A 16,032-nucleotide genomic window follows, 5' to 3' on the forward strand; every position below is an offset into this window, starting at 1 on the left:
ATTGGGGCATGAACAAGCACCTATGTGGGGGACTCTTGAAGTCTGCCTTCTTACACAAATAGTGAAAGAACTATGCTCCTCTTCCGCCTCCACAATATGTCACCTAGTACCCTCTTACAGCTGTGCAGGAAGCACATTAAATGGTGGCCGTTTCAATGTGCATGTGCCCGCCTGCCATGAATTCAGCAGACAGATCCACTTAGAGGAGTTTGTGTGATATTAATCATGGCAGAATCTGTATTTATAAACAGTTACTTCTGATGGTGGGTGGATGTTCAAGGCAGGCAGTGTTGGGTTCTTACATAGACTCAAGGTCCCCTGACATGACTTCAGCTACCTTGGCCCATGATGGCACATAGATAGGAGCCAGGCCTCCTTTACCCATTTGATGTGATTCCAGCTAGTGGGGTGATGGGGAGAGCATGGCCTTTGAGCTCAGGCAGACCCAAGTCCAAAGACAACTCTGAGCCTTACCAGCTCTGTACTGTTGGGCAAACTTACTTAACCTCTCTGAGCCTTTCCTTGCCTATAAAAATGGGGACAGCATTACCTACCTTTAAAGGGTTGCTATTGATCTGCTGAAATGACGAACATGGAAATGGGTGACCTAGAGGTCTGCATGCACAACGGCACACATGATAGGTGCTCAGCCGATGCTCATGCTTGACTTGCTTTCTTCTACCTCTTTCCTTCCTCTTCTTCCTGTGAAGTCAGCAGCAGTTTTTCTGGCCTGTCCTATACAGAGACTGTGCTATCAACAAATACCTTAGACAATCAACTTGTAAAGAAAAAAAGGTTTACTTTAGCTCACAGAATTGGAGGTCTCCGTTCGTGGCCAAGTGGCCCCTTTGCTTTGGAGCCTGTGGTGAGCCAGCACAGTGTGGCAGGAGCTGTGTTGAGTAAAGCCACTCACTCATGGGTCCCATGAGGGCACACCTCCAATGACCTAGAGACCTCTCACTAGGCCCCACCTCTTGAGTGCTCCACAGCCTCCCGATAGCACCACTCTGCCAAACAAGCCTTCAACACACGGGCCTTGGGGACATTTCAGATGCAAACTATAGTAGACTCCATAAGCTAAGCCCAAGAGTGAGGCCAAATGTCCAGCTGGCATTGTCTGGGTCAGTTATGGCTCCTGCATTCACCAGTTGTCTGTGTTCCCGCCCTGGGGTGAATCCCTGAGGCAATCCACCATGCACCCCTGTGGTCCCACCCCTCATGGGGGAAACAGACGTGAATAACTAAGAGGTGACAGAGAATTGGACTTGGGCTAATGTGAGAAGGGGCTGGCCAGGCAAGGCCTCCCCGAAGGGGATGGCACAGCTGCAGCCTGCATGGTGATAGGTGCTAATTAGGTCAGGAGGTTCCTGGATGGAATATTTGTCTGAGGCCCTGGGCCAGGAGGGAGTCTGTGTCCCTGCCCTGAAGGACCAGGTCAGCTTGAGTGGTCAGCTGAGCAGCAGGAGGGGCCTGCCGTGTGGACCCACACCTGGGATTTTGTCTTTATCCAGAGGCCGTGGGTGCCCATGGCAAGGTTTAAGCAGGACCAGGAGTTGTTTGGAAGCACTGTCGAGCAGCTGTGATTTAGTGGCAAAGACCGCCCAGACTTCAGTCAGGGCCCGTGAGCAGAGAGCCCCTGTCTTTCCTCAGAATTCAAACACTTCAGGCCTTTGCACTTGGGTGGAAATCCAAAGCATATCTCAGCGTTTTCAAAGGGAACATAGTGAATTTTTAAAATTATAAAACATACAGTCTTTACATGGCCACTCCGAGGTCTGGACAGGAAGAGTGGAGAAGCCCTATAAGCTGGCCGTCCTTCCCTGCAACTCTGTCTTTCCCCATGTGATTCCTATCTGCTGGTGTTGGTCACTGCATAGGCTGTAGGGGCCTCTGTGACAGTCCCACAGACAAGGGACCTTAAACAACAGACACCGATTCCTCACAGTGCTTGACCCCCGGGGGTGTGAGGGCATGGGGTCAGCAGGACTGGCTTCCTTCATGGTCTCTCTCCTTGGCTGACCAGTGGTCACCCTGTCCCTGTGTCCTCACATGGCTGACCCTTGGTCTGTGTCTTGCGTCCTAATCTCCTCTTCTTATAAGGACACCAGTCACATTGGGGTTCACCCTGATGACTTAATTTTGCCTTAATGGCCTCTTTAAAGACCCTTTCTCCAAATACAGCCACACAGTGGGGTACTAGAGGTTATCGCTGTAACTCATGGGTTGTGGAGGGACACAACTCAGCCAGTAACAGTCCCCATCACAGCTGATATTTGGGGACCAGATGAGAGTTGACCTGGGCCCTCTGATTTGAGCCCAAATTCAAACTTTATGGACAGTGATGGACAGCCTCCTATTTCCCACATCTTCCCACCTGCTGTCCCTGGTCATGGCTTTCATTAGGGGTGTCTGGTGGCATTTTTTCTCACATTTGCCTTTGGGGAACCTTCTCTAGTCCCCCAGGGCTGAGTTCCTGAGATAAGTAGCCATCTCAGGAGGTGACTGCAGGTCTAGCTGCGCGTTTCATGGCCTGTCTCTTCCATGGTAGCTGCTCTCTCTGTGGTTCCAAGCCCCGGGGGTCTGAGAGGACAAGCGAAGCCCAGGCTACTCATGAAGCATCAGTGCATGTGCCCAGGAGATGCCAGGGAACTGCAAGCCCCGTGCCTTCCTTCCTGAGCCTCCAAGCTGAGGGTCTTCCAGTCCTCCCTGGATGAAGTCAGAGAAGCCCAGAGGCTGGCCTCTGATCTGAGCAGCTCTGACATCATCTGGGGACCCACAGGCTTTGCTGGGCTCCGGCTCAGCTCCATGACCTGGACTTATGAACGATGGCCCTGAGTCACTGGAAAAAGGTCACATCCCCATCTGTGGAGGGAGACTGCTGGACAAACACACTCATGTCGCTTCAGGCGCACACAATGTCAGCTGGTGCTGTCTGAGGAGACAGGGAGATCTGTGATTCATCTGGGTATAATTTTGATGCAAAATTGCTCAAATCAATGGTAAAAATCAGTCAACCAGAAAATTCCCACATGGGAAACGCCTCACTCCCTGACACTGTCAGATGCGGGAGGAGTTATTCTGTGATGAATTGTTATGAAAATACATGGTTGCTAATTCTTGTTCAAGTTATTTATGCTTGATTTTAGTCATTCTAGTACCTCTTTATTTTTAAATAAAAATATTCAGTTGCTGCCTGCCCTCATATCCAGCTGGTGGCCATGCAGGAGAACTCTCAGCTGGCCTCTCCACTGCCCATGACCCATCTTTCCAGGGTCTGGGACTCGGTGCTGAGCTCAGTAATGAGGCCAGGCGAGAAGCTGGGAGCCACAGGCACTGGGCAGATGCCTGCCGTCTGGGCTGGGAGCTGCTTCATGCCCCTGGAAGCTGTCTCAGGGCAGCGTTCACAAGTCCACTGCACTGGGGCTCCTCGAGGGCAGAACTTGAGCCTAGGCAGCTCCGAGATCAACCTGCACAGGTCCAGGACACACCTAGGAAACGAATGAGTGGGTGAAGGAAGAGGGTGAGACCTGGTGCAAATAGAAGGCTGTGGAAGAAAAGGGGAGAACAAAGACGCATAATGAGATGATCATCTCAGCTCATGCGATCTCCGCCTCCTGCCCAAGAAACCTCCAGTGCACAGAGACTCACAATAATAAAAAGTCCCAGTGCCCTGCACCATGCCTTCTCACCCAAGCTACTCCTTCCGATTCTCAGCTGTCTCCTCTGGTAATGACCTCTCACTACCATGCACATGCTGTTTCCCGTCTTCACCGATTCCATGCTTCAGTGGGTGAGGATTCTGTTCCCTTCCACCAGGCCCAGGCCCCTCCCCACACTTCCCCAATTGAAGGACGCTGTGTTTGGGACATGGTTTGTGCCCCCAGGGTTCATATATTGAAGCTTTGGTCTTCAGTGTGGCAACATTGAGGCAGTGGAATTTTTTAAATCTGGAGCCTAGTAGGAGATATTTAAGCTAAATAAGTCTCTTTCTTAGAAGAACTAGCCTCAGGTATTTTGTTATAGCAACAGAAAATAGAATAATACCAGGGGGTATTGATAGCCTTTGTAGTTCCTGTTTGTAGAGATTACCTAAGTAACGACTTTCCCCCAGGATGTTGAAGACCTTCACCATCTTCTAGCACATGGTTACATGAGAAGCATGAGAATGGCTGTTCCAGACTATCTGGTTTCTTTCTTTCTTTTTTGCCTCTGGGATCTTGTTAGCTCAGGCCACTTCTGAATGTCCAATGACATTCTCATTTTCCAGTGGGACCTCTTCATCTGAGCTCATGTCCAAACTCTTTTGTGTGTGTGTGTGTGTGTGTGTGTGTGTGTGTGTGTCTCCAAACTCTAGAACTTGCTCTTGAATCTTTCTGTACAGTTTTCTTCCTCTTCATTGGTCTGTACTTCCTCTTTCTAGTATATCTAAAAGCTGGGCTGGGTCTTCTCGAGTGCTTCTCTAGCACTCATATCTTTTAATCACAACCTCTTTCTCTCTTTGCCATTTGCTTCTACTGTCTGGTCAAATTCCTTGACCTCATCTTCCAGTTCTTCTAATGAACTCTTCCCTCCAGTTTTTCTTTTCTTACTTTCAAAGATGTACTCTTTTGAATAGCTCTGGAGACATTAAGCAGAACAAAATTATTACTATTTGATACTGAGGATTGAACCTAGAAGCTCTTTGCCACTGGGCTACATCCCCAGCACCTCCCACCCACGCCTTTTAAATGTTGAGACAGGTGCTCTCTAAGTTACTGAGGCTTCCTCTAACTTGCCATCCCCCTGCCTCAGCTTCCTGAGTTGCTGAGACTGCAGATGTGCAGCACCATGTGCCAAGCAGGATATTTTTAAGTGGTCTTTTGCACCTCCAGTAGTTTTCTCTGTGGCCATTTTATCTGGTGGTTTGTCCTGTTCTGTCTCCCTCAGGTTGACCAGGTGACCCTTGGTTGCCTATGCACATTTAACTTAAAGCAATTAAAAGTCAGCAGGAGCTTCACGTCTGAAGTTGTTCTAGGTGCTCCTGAGCCTTTTGCAGCTAGAAGGTCTAGGTTTTTAGCTGGGAATGGTGCAGTTTTTAGAGAGGAGTTAACAGTCTTGCTCCCCAGCCACACATTAAATCTTTGCCTGTTGTGGGGGAGGGGTGGGTTTTGCTCTCACAGCCTGACTCTCATTTCCAGGGACAGGGCCTTCCCCCTTTCTACTCCCCTTTTGGACTGTTCTATTATCCTGTCCTTTGCCACCCGCTCCACTTCCTTTCACTTGTTGAGATCTCTCTTCCTCCTAGAGGCTCCTCCTGCCATTCTGCTTATTTGGTAGGTTTATGCCCGTTTTTACTCTTTTGGAGTGTTAGTGGTGTCAGGGGAGACAGGGGAGTCTGGGGCAACCCCGTCTTTAAAGTAAAGTTGATCTCTGCACATGTAAAGCAATCTATAAACTGTTTTTATGCATATGATTCCATTTGATCTCTCCGGCAACCTTTGGGATGGGCAGGGCAGAGGCAATGATATCCATCCTACAGATGATTAAATGACTTGCCCAGGTCACTTTGCAAGTTGAGGATGGAGCCAGGATTTGAGGCTGGGTGCTCAGGGTGCAGCAACGGCACTGGAGGCCCAGGGAATGGGGCCTGGAGGTTGCTCACGGTTGAGTTCAGGACCTGGCCTGGCAGGGCTGTTTCCACCAGGTGATGGATGCAGTGGCTGTGCAAGGTGCTGCTCCAAGGGCCTGTGGGTTGGAAGGGGAGCCGTGGGGGAGCCAGGGTGCTGCAGAGTAGTGGCACCTCTTCTCCTGTGAGGTTCTGAGTGCGGAGAGCTGCTGCAGGAGGTTGGGAGGCCGGAAGGAAGCTCTCCTGCCTTCTGTCTGGATGTGAGGGGCTCCTTCCAGGGCTGAATGCCAAGCGGGTTCTGGCCAGAGCCTTGTACTCCCTCTTCTCTGCCTGGGTACACTCTCCCCAGATATTCCCTGTATCGTTTCAGTCTTTGTGCAACTATATTGGGAACATTGAGTATTTAAATAAAGTTTAATGCTTTAGTGCGAGACTTCTCAGACCCTTTAATAAAGGAATCTCATGCGTATCATCTCCTAGAGTTAATGGATCATGGGATCGACCCACTGAAACAGCCAAGAGCCACTTCCTTCTGTCTTCACCCTGCTGCACAGCGCTTACTACTCTCAGGCGAGCCATTATAAATTTTCTTCCCCGGGCCTCCACCCTAGTCTGTAGGCTTCCTGCAAGCAGGGAGTTGTTTTGGTCGGGGACTGTATTTCTAGTTTGTGTCATCTGGAGTTATAAATAGTTAGGGAACTTGATTTGGACTCAATATTATTGATCCATTCATTCATCTCTTGAAATAATAAATATTCTATAGGCACCTGCTCTGTGCTTTGCACTGGACTTGACAGTGATCCCTGTATTCTTGGTTATTTGCTGTCATGGGAACAATCAGGATTGAGTAAGGACAGGTTGTGGGTTTTACAAAAATGCAAAGTACAGAGGGTCGCAGCAGTTCAGCTGAACAGCAGTAATAACTTACACCCCCAGGTGCTTGCTGTGTCGGGCACTGGGCCCCATGCTTTATTGTGTCATCTTATTTAGTCATTTAAAAACCCATGAGGGCAAGAGACTATTATTATGCTCATTTTATAGATGAGAAAACTGAGCTCAGAGAAGTTAAATAACCTGCTAACCTGCCAAACCTTCAATAGTTAGGAGGTATCTCAACTGCGTCCCTGTAGTTTCCAAACCCATGCAGTCACCATCCTCTGTGACTTTTCCTGCGACCACCCCTCCCCCACCAGTCATACATCCTCCCTGTAGGTGAGGCTTGACCTGACTGGGGACAACTGTCACCCCCTCCAAATAAACTCAGGGACACACCTGCAGAATGAACCTTGTCTGGGTTGTTTTTTTTTTTTGTTTGTTTGTTTTTGTGTGTGTGTGTGTTTTAAATTATAGTTAAGTGGGTATCTGCCTTTTTGGGAATCATGATCCCTTCAAGAAGCTGATGAAGGCTGAATTCTCCCCAGAATATGCCCCAGGTGGACTCCCTCAAGCCCTTCAGGAGACTGTGGGGTAAGAACTACAGTCGTAGGGTTTTCTTGGGAACTCTCGGCTCCTGGATCACTTCCTCATTTGTGATCTAAGCCAGAATAGCTTCCTTTAAGGGGCTTCTTCTGCACAAGGGCCCAAGTCCAGCCAGCTTCCGAAGACCCACTACTAGGTGACCCTGGACGTACCCCACGCCTAGCCTTTGGTTGGGGACGGTGTATGATCAAGAGAGAGAAAAGTCTTGGTATTGCTTTTAATGAGTGTAGGGCCTGCCTTGCATTTCAGTGTTTCTGTAGAATTTCAGTTTTAGAAACAGCTCGATAAGAAAAGGATCCCATGATCCATTAACTCTAGGAGATGGTACGCATGAGATTCCTTTATTAAAGGGTCTGAGAAGTCTCGCACTAAAGCATTAAACTTTATTTAAATACTCAATGTTCCCAATATAGTTGACCATAGGTTCCCCTTCTTTAAAAAAATTGGTTAAACCATATGCAAATGCCATCTTGTAGCACTTTCATGTAGTTCAGCTAATACCTTGTGATACCACATTGAAGTAGCAGTCCATGGAACATTCTTGGGAAAACACAAATGTCCTCATACAGATTTTTCTCTTTTCTCCTTTATGCCCCATTCTCCCCCCACCACCCAAAGAGCTAACAGTATAAGGAAATGCATAAAAGTGCCAACCAAGTGGTAATAGTAAAAACACAATCTCTTAGTAGGCAGCCCAGGGTTATGGTAGCCCCATGTTACAGATGAGGAGACTGAGGCTCAGAAATGATTTTTCTGCGGTGACACAGGATCCAAGGAATAACTTCTCGAGTGCAATGGAGATATGTAACCAAGGATAGGGAAGATGACAGAGACACTGAGCACGTATATTAGAGAGAGGGTGTGAGACGTGGCATGTGGCCTTCAAGGTTAGACACTCTGAAAAGGAGAAGGGAGATGCTGGCCATTGCGGTCAATGTGTATAAGGGTCTCATGATCACCTGGTGTTTGTAGGAATTTGTATCTTTGATTTACTCATTTACTCAACAGTCATTATCAAGTGTCTATATTTTGCTAGGCATGCAAATATAGTACTGAAACTCAATGCATAATTACAAATATGCAAATGTAAATTGATAATTTAAGTAATAATTCTTTTGTGAGTTTCAAAGGGAAAATCACAATTTTTGATTGAGATCTTCCATTTTCTGTGAGTGCCTGAGAACAATGCTCAGATATTTAAAAATCAGTAAGCATAACGCCTGGCAGATCATCTTTCAGAGAAAAGGGGCATACCCATAGTTTCTCACCTCTTTTGTATGTCACTGGGCAGTTGTGATCTGCCCTGGGACAGGAGGATGAGAAGGGTTGCCACAGTCCTGAGTCTCCTGTGGGCTGTGCACAGTGTGGGGCTTGATGGGAGCCCTGCTAGAGAACTGATGTCACTCCTTCATAGCCCTGAGTTGGGTGTGGTGGCACATGACTGTAATCCTAGTAACTCCGGAGGCTGAGGCAGGAGGATTGCAAATTCAAGGCCAGCCTCAGCAACTTAGAAAGACCCTGTTTCAAATGAAAAATCAAAAAGGCTGGGGATTGGAGCTCAATGGGGAAGTACCCCTGGGTTCAAATTCTAGTACAAAAAAAAAAAAAAAAAACAACCAACATTTCCTGAGAGCGCTGTGCAGACCTGAGGGACAAGGAATAATGGCTTGTTAGAATCAGGTGTGGAAAGACATGCAGACCCAAAATGACCATCACAGGGCCCCGTGGGGAAGCCCTAAAGCCATTCAGAAGGCAAGCGCAGGGAGAGTCCGTCAAGAACGTTAGTGGGTTTTTTTGTGGGTAGAATGGGCAGGGTGGGAGCAGTCGTGCTGACAGCTTTGGGACTGGCTAGGATCACTGTGGCAGGCTCTGAGGCTTAAGGATTGCCACTGGTTGTCTGATAGCTGGCCCTGGAGGGATTATGGCAGGGGACAGCAGCTCTCTGAATAGGAGGTGACTGCACTGCTCAGTTTACACATGAAAGGCACGTGGCTGGGACTTGGCTTGCTGTCTTCAGGAATTAGCAAGGCTCCAGTCACCAGAGCATCAAGAACACAGAAAATAAAAAATACGTATATACTTATTTTCAAAGCACCAGTCCAGGATTTTGCATAGGGGAACAGGAAGGGGGCATTTTTGGAAAGATGACACTTGGTCCAGCCTGGCCCTCTTACCTGCTCTCTGTTCTCCACTCCCAAAGGGTGAAGCAGTCGGAGCTGTTCGACAGGTGGAAGAGCCTCCAGATGTGCAAATGGGCCATGAACATCTCCGAAGCCAACCAGTTCAAGTACCTACCGTCCGTTGTCCCCCCTCTCCCTGTGTGGCCGCACTGTCCCTCTCATTGCCACCTCTTCAGAGTCCCCCTGTCCTGCAAGGTCAAGCTCTGGGAGGCCATCTGCCCTGGAGCTGGCCCTGACTGGCTTGGGAGTGTGGGCAGTGGCAAGGTTCCCAGGCCACAGAGGGCAAGGCGGGCAGCCGAACAGCTGCTGTCTGCATCTCTCTCCCGCAGTCTTTGTAGCGGCTCTGCAAGGTCACTGCTGTCACATGCAGCACACAGCGGGGGTTAACTGAGGTGCCTAGTAGGGGGGCTATCCTTGCTTGAGGGCTCCCCAGGCCTCTGCAGCCTCACCAACCTGGCCTCCCTCTCTGGGACATTGCCTCTGACAAAAGACAGCCTCCCCTCTTTTCAGAGCCTGTGTTCTGACAGCCTCACCAGACGCCTGAGCCTGGCTGTAGATTATCTCCTAATTGCTCTCCAACCACAATGAACAGATTACAAACTCCCAAAGAGACAGGAGCTGTCTTAACGTCCTGCTGTGGGTGGCAAGCAGATGGAAGACATCCAAAAATTCTTTTCATTAGTGCAAGTGCCCGGGTTCCGTCTCTCCCTACAATCCCGCGAGTGTATGGTATTGTGGCGGTGCAGGTAGACTTGAGGCTGCGGAACTGATACGACCCTGGTAACCCGGGTGTAAGCTAGATTTCCACATCAGGTGCGAGTTGAAATGTTCAGGGAGCTTCAGCATGAAGGAATCCTATCCCAGAGCTTGGGAAGAGGGAATGTTACCGAGAATTCTGTATTCTCTTAATAAATCATTTATTCCAGTTTGTGGCAATTCCAGGCCAAGTCTAGAGGTAGGATAATTGTTTTAAGTAGCACATTTTTAGAAATGTGAATGTCTGAAGTGATGAGCCCTGAAGAGCAGGTGCTAGCGGCCTTTGTGAGATGCCAGAAACCCTGCTCAGGCCCAAAGTAGTTTGCAGAGGTCCACCTTCCCTCAAAGCCGACTGTGAACCTCAGCATTGTGCTGGAGGAATGGTATGGTGCAGGGGCTGTGCTGCAGTCTGCCCCTCAGAGGGTCACTATGTGCTGCCCAGATCGATGCCCCTGGACTGAGAAAGGCCTGAGCCCGCCCAGGGTGGCCGTAGAGCACAGCACAGGTGCAGTCAGTGAGATGACCGTTGTCTAGGCTGAGAGGCTCATCAGTGGGATTCACATGCCTAAGGAAATAGTGAAGCAACCGGAAAATGACAAGGGAAACACAGGGGTCATGTGGGAGCCATGGCAGGGATCAGAGAGCACCACCCAGGACAGCTGAGACCTTCCAGGGAGGAGGGATGTGGAAAGGGAGGTGTCATCAGGCCTTGGGGTGCTCTGAGTAGAAAAACCTCAAGGCCATCCAGTGGCCTCCCTCTGCTCATGTCTCAAGCTCCTGGAACGATGATGAGATTATTCATGCAGGTTGTAGGAACCCAGTGCAGGATGGGAGGGAGGCCTGAGCCCTGTAGTTGCAGGAAGGAGCCCTGTAACTGAGTCCTGCTCCTCTCCTGTGGCCTACAAATAGACACTGGCATTTTGGTTTGTATGTCTGTTGCTTGTAAGCTTGATTAGTATGAGTCGATTTCCCCAATGAGGGTACTCAAGATGGAGTTCTGCACCAGCGAAGCTTAGGGACAGATGCTGGTGTGTAGTGCTGACCTGTGATATGCCCTGCCAGGCTTCTAGTCTCCCCTCTGGAAGCCACCTCTCCATAGGAAAGACCACTGTCTGTGACTAGCAGCCAGCTGGGCTCTCAGTGAAGTCCCGGCAAGAGACATAATCATAAAAAAAATTATCCTGTAACTTTCCCAGCTTTGGCAAGCTGGAGTCACAGAATCACAGGGGTCAGAGTGGAAGAGCCAATTCTGCATGTCGCCTATGAGGAAACAGGCCCAGGGGGGGGAAGTGACCTGCCTGGAGCCCCACAGCCAGCAGTGGGAGAACAGATACTAGAATCCAGGCCCCTTGTCACCAGGTTGGTGACCTAAGTTTCCATCCCAGAACTTGGGCTTTCAGAAATCTCCTCCTGGTTCTTCATTAGTGGTCATTGCAGGGCTCCGTAGGGAAGGTGTCCCTCTCTGTAGGGAAGTTGCCTGGATGCTGGTGGTGATTGTGCCTGGATGCTGGTGTCCCTGGAGGCAGCCAGCATGTGCTGAGCCTGCTGCTGCCGCTTTTGGGAGGAAGTGGGCCTCATGGGCCCAGATCCCTGACATGAGGGGGCAATGGTCTGTGCCCTTATTCAAGTCCAACGCCCTCTGTGTTCAGAGTTTCACGTCCCCAGGGCTGGGGAGCACGGTGTGCCCAGGATCTGACCCACTGAGGCAGCGTGTGGAGTCTCCTGGTGCCCCCAGAATGCATTGCTGGGTGGAACACCTGGTGCAGAGTGGAGGGGAACCAGGCTCCCCTGGCCTGGCTGGTGCCCGGGCCTGCCACACCAGCCTGTCCTACCTGCAGCTTGTTCCTGATGAAGCTGCTACCTAAGCTTGAGCCCTGTGGCTCTCATCAGGACTCCTTTTATAAAAATGACAAACCCTGACATTTCTGTTGGAACCAGCAGCATCACCCACCACCCAGTTTCTGACCCTTCCTTTTTCCTGACTCAGTTTCTGAGTGGTCGATAGCACACAATTCTGTTGGCCACCAGGATCTTGGTTCTGGGGAGACTTCAGACAAGGTGGATGCCTTGTCTAATCTGCGATGGGGGCTGAGGCCCTGAGAGGAGCTCAGGCTCCCTGGGGGTTTCAGTTCAGGCTGCACAAATGCGGCAGGAGTAGCCTGGCTCTGGGCAGCAGGTCTGGATGGAGGCTCCAGTGGGGAACAGCTAAGGGTGTGACTAGCCCTAGGCAGGATTGGGAGGGGGAAGCCCCTGCTGTCAATGGCTGTCACCCAAGCCCGAGCGGGACATGGTAGATGAGGTTTATGGCTCCCAGTCTGTGCACCAGCCTTTGGGACAGTGCATTTGTGGGGACAGGGGCAGTAGGAGGCTTCATGGTGGTAGACCTGGTCTGGCTGAAAGGACAGTGCCTGGGGAGGTGTCACTGCTGGAGGGGGAGGGAGCCCCAGTGGAGGTGTGGGCAGGAGCAAGTGTGGGAATCAGAACCGGGGAGGCTCAGCAGAGTGACCCCTGTGTCCTCGGTAGGCTGTGCTATGCCTAGTGTCACCCTCCTGTCCTCCCACCCGGCAGGTCCACTCTGTCCAGGTGCTGCAATGCCCCAGCCTTCCTCTTCACCACCCAGAAGAACACGCCACTGGGCACGAAGCTCAAGTACGAGGTGGACACCAGCGGCATCTACCACATCAACCAGGAGATCTTCCGCATGTTTCCCAAGGTGCTCTGTGCGGGGTGCTCTGTGTGGGGTGAGGGAGCCCGTACAGCTGAGGCCCTCTGTGTCCATACCTGGTGATTTTGTGTGACTCATGCTCTGCCCTCTGTACCCAAGTGGCTTGTCCTGGTTGACCAGTTGCCTGGGCCCTGTAGCCTGTCTGCTGGCTTCCTTGGGGGTTCTGTCTAGGCACCATGAATGCCAACTGGCTATCACCCATGTGACTTTGGCAAGAAAGTAGTGAAAATCCTGGTTATTGCATTGCTTGCTGAGGACAGACATCTGGGACACGGATCTCATGTGCCTCCACTCCAGAGGTAGACACAGGAGTGAAAGAGACACCCCAAGGCTATGAGCCCCAGAAGGCACCATCCAGGGCAAACCAGGCTCTGAAACTTAGCCCAAGTCAGATGACCTTGGGGTCAGTCTTTCACAACCTCAGTCTCTGTGTCTAACAGGGGCTTGGAGTAGGCGTAGATTCAGTTGCTCATTAAAGAACATCCACAATATCCTTAAACCTTTCTTTCCTTCCTTTCACATAAGGAAGTCTGGAGTGGGTGGATCAGCCTGGCATGGTGGTCACAGAGTGAAGGATATACACATGTGACCTGTTCAGATCACTGAGGTTCTCTTGGGCTGACCACAGGCACAGTCCCCGGCTCCAGACTCTCATGGAAGGGGATGCTGTACTTGTCATCAGATGTGGATGGGGTTTGGCCTCTGAAGAGAGGCAGGTCACATGGGGCATGTGCACTACTACACTTTGGACCAATTGTGGAAATGTTGAGTGGAGCCAGTGTGGGGGACGCACACCTGTGATCTCAGGGACTAGGGAGGCTAAGGCAGAAGGATCCTAAGTTTGAGGCCAGCCTCAGCAACTTAGCAAGACTCTGTCTCAAAATAATTAAAAAAAAAATACCCAGAATGTAGCTCAGTGGTAAAGCACCCCTGGGTTCAATCTCTAGTACCCCCCCCCCCCCCCGAAAAAAAGAGAAGTAATGCTGAATGGAGGTGTGTGCAAATCTGTCTGGATGAAGCTTGAGGTCCTGGGGGGTGTGAGTGCCACCAAGCCCAGTCTCCCTGCAGTCCTACCAGAGGCGCCAATAAGACTCAGGTTCTGTGGAGCTCGGGGCAGCAGCTGGAGGCCAGTGGTTTCTTCCCACTGAGTGGTTTCATCTCAGTGCCGGAGAGGATGGTGGTGAGCTACCTTTGCAAGGTGGGTCTTAGCCCTGGAACATGAGGCTGGTGAGGTGACCAGCGAGTGAAACACAGCCAGGCAGGGACCTGGGGAACTGGAACAGCCAGTAGTGTGACTGCAGAGGCCCAGGGAAAGAGCAGAGGTCACCGAACATTTTCTGAAAGAGCCAGATAGCCAATGTTTTGGGCTTTGAAGGGCATATTGTCTCCGTCACATCCCACATCCAAGCACTAACGCAGCTATGAATGACAAACAAAGGATGGCAGCTGTGTCCCAATAGCACAGAAATCTGAATTGTGTATAATTTTCACATGTCTTTGATTTGTTTCCAGCCATTTAAAAATCTAGGAGCTGGCAGCGTGGCTCAGGATAGGGTCTTGGCTGGTGGGCACAGGCTCTGGGTTCCATCTCTAGCAAATATAAAATCTGTTCATAGTTTGCAAGACATACAAAACCAGGAGCCGAGCCAGATGTGGCCCAGGAGCCATAATTTTCCGGTCCCTGAATTCTAATTCAGGTGACATAGAATGGCACTTCCCTGAAGGTAAGTATTTACTGGGTTTGTAAAAATTCTCAGCTTCCCAGCCTTCTGTCCCTGCCCTGGACATTCTGATTCCATGATTCTTAGATGAAGCCTAGAAATGGATATTCTCAGGTAGTTCTTGATTTATGGAAGTTTGGAAAACATCCATATAAAACATAATAAGGCTTTGATGATTTTTCCAAAGATAACCTTGGTTTTCTCCTTCCTGTGTAAAAGGTAAAGAGTGCTTTCACTGTCCTTGAGACACCTGTGCTTTTCCTGCCCTGGCCCCCTGGGGTCTGTCCCTCCAGGGAAATGGGCTGTGAATACCAAGTCTCCCGCAGACGCTGCAGGTCTCTAGAGTTAGCCTAATTCCTGATGCTGCCGTAGCACTATCATGCTCCAAGATAAGCTTCTTCACAGATGTTCTAGGAAGAAGCTGCCTACAGACTCCTGGGTGTCAGAGGTGGGAGGGACCTTTGGGGCCACCTAGCAATAACAGGTTGACCTCTCTTCTCATGGGCAAAGTGGAGACCCACTTTCCTCCCACATTCCCAGTAAGGCTCGCTCATGGGGCCAAGAGATCCTAGAGGTAGACGTGGTTGCAGAGGTGAGCACCCCAGATGAGGGCAGGGGTGACCTTGGCTCTGACCACTGTGCCTGTGCCTCCCCCAGGATATGCCCTACTACCGGTCCCAGTTTAAGAAGTGTGCGGTGGTGGGCAACGGAGGCATCCTCAAGAACAGCCGCTGCGGGAGGGAGATCAACAGTGCTGACTTTGTCTTCCGGTAAGAGAACCCTCTGGGTCTGTACCTGCCATGGACCCCACCACCCTCCTCCTCTGTGACACCCCACAAACTGCAGCTCCCCCTCATGCTCTGACATTGTCCTTCAAACAATTAGCCCCCCATTCCCCAACCCTGCACACCCTTATGCTCCGAGGTATCCTGCTTTCTCTCTCCAGCCCATCCCTTGGGGTAAGTTGTTGGACTCCCAGGTCCTCCGTTTTCCCATTTGCAGAATGGGAAGCATGTAAAGAGCAAAGATCAGGCTGTGAGGCCCTGAGGACTTGTGGGCCAGGCTATGGGCACCCACCTCCCTGCCGGTTCTACACTTCCCTGAGTACTGATTGGAAGCTGGGCAGCCTTGTGGCTTCACCCTGGCTTTAAGCTGGACACTGGTCCTTGTGTCACCTCTCCCTTATGCAGAATACTCCTATGTCTTTAGGGAGCCCGGCTTTCCTCTTTAGCCTGGGTAGCAATGGGTTCAAAATAAGAGCTTCAAGCAAAGACCCACAGGTTGTCTGCAGGGGGATCTCAGGGGTTATGGATCTGCAATCAGGGGGCCACTCAGAGTTGGTGGCAGGGAGGGAGGCAGGGGAGGTTTGGTGTGGCTGGAAGTCCTGAAATAAAGGCAGCTCTTGCAAATTTTGGGTTCCTGGCAGTGCAACCCCAGCCTTCTGTCCCTAGGAGAAGGAAGCCAAGGACACCCTGCATCAGGCTTGGAAGTAGCATCACTGACGTGGGTGGGTGGGTGACATGTGTGAGAGACACCTATTCCTGCTGCCCTGAGTCAGCCCACACT

At 50.6% G+C, this 16,032-nt stretch overlaps 1 protein-coding gene across 4 annotated transcripts in view; it reads left to right on the plus strand.

Moving 5' to 3' along the window:
* St8sia5 (ST8 alpha-N-acetyl-neuraminide alpha-2,8-sialyltransferase 5) overlaps positions 1-16,032 on the plus strand; it is a 73,594-nt gene that overhangs the window by 44,698 nt on the left and 12,864 nt on the right. For all 4 annotated transcript variants that reach the window (XR_011704811.1, XM_027935705.3, XM_027935706.2 and 1 more), the window contains 3 exons: positions 9,285-9,371; positions 12,589-12,733; positions 15,124-15,236. Coding sequence is in view for 3 of the 4 variants with exons in the window: in XM_027935705.3 (XP_027791506.1) it covers positions 9,285-9,371; positions 12,589-12,733; positions 15,124-15,236 (345 nt within the window). In the remaining variant the exon portion in view is untranslated. The remainder of the gene's footprint in view (positions 1-9,284; positions 9,372-12,588; positions 12,734-15,123; positions 15,237-16,032) is intronic.

This window comes from Marmota flaviventris, chromosome 16, assembly GCF_047511675.1.
Source record: "Marmota flaviventris isolate mMarFla1 chromosome 16, mMarFla1.hap1, whole genome shotgun sequence".
NCBI classification, from domain to species: Eukaryota; Metazoa; Chordata; class Mammalia; order Rodentia; family Sciuridae; genus Marmota; species Marmota flaviventris.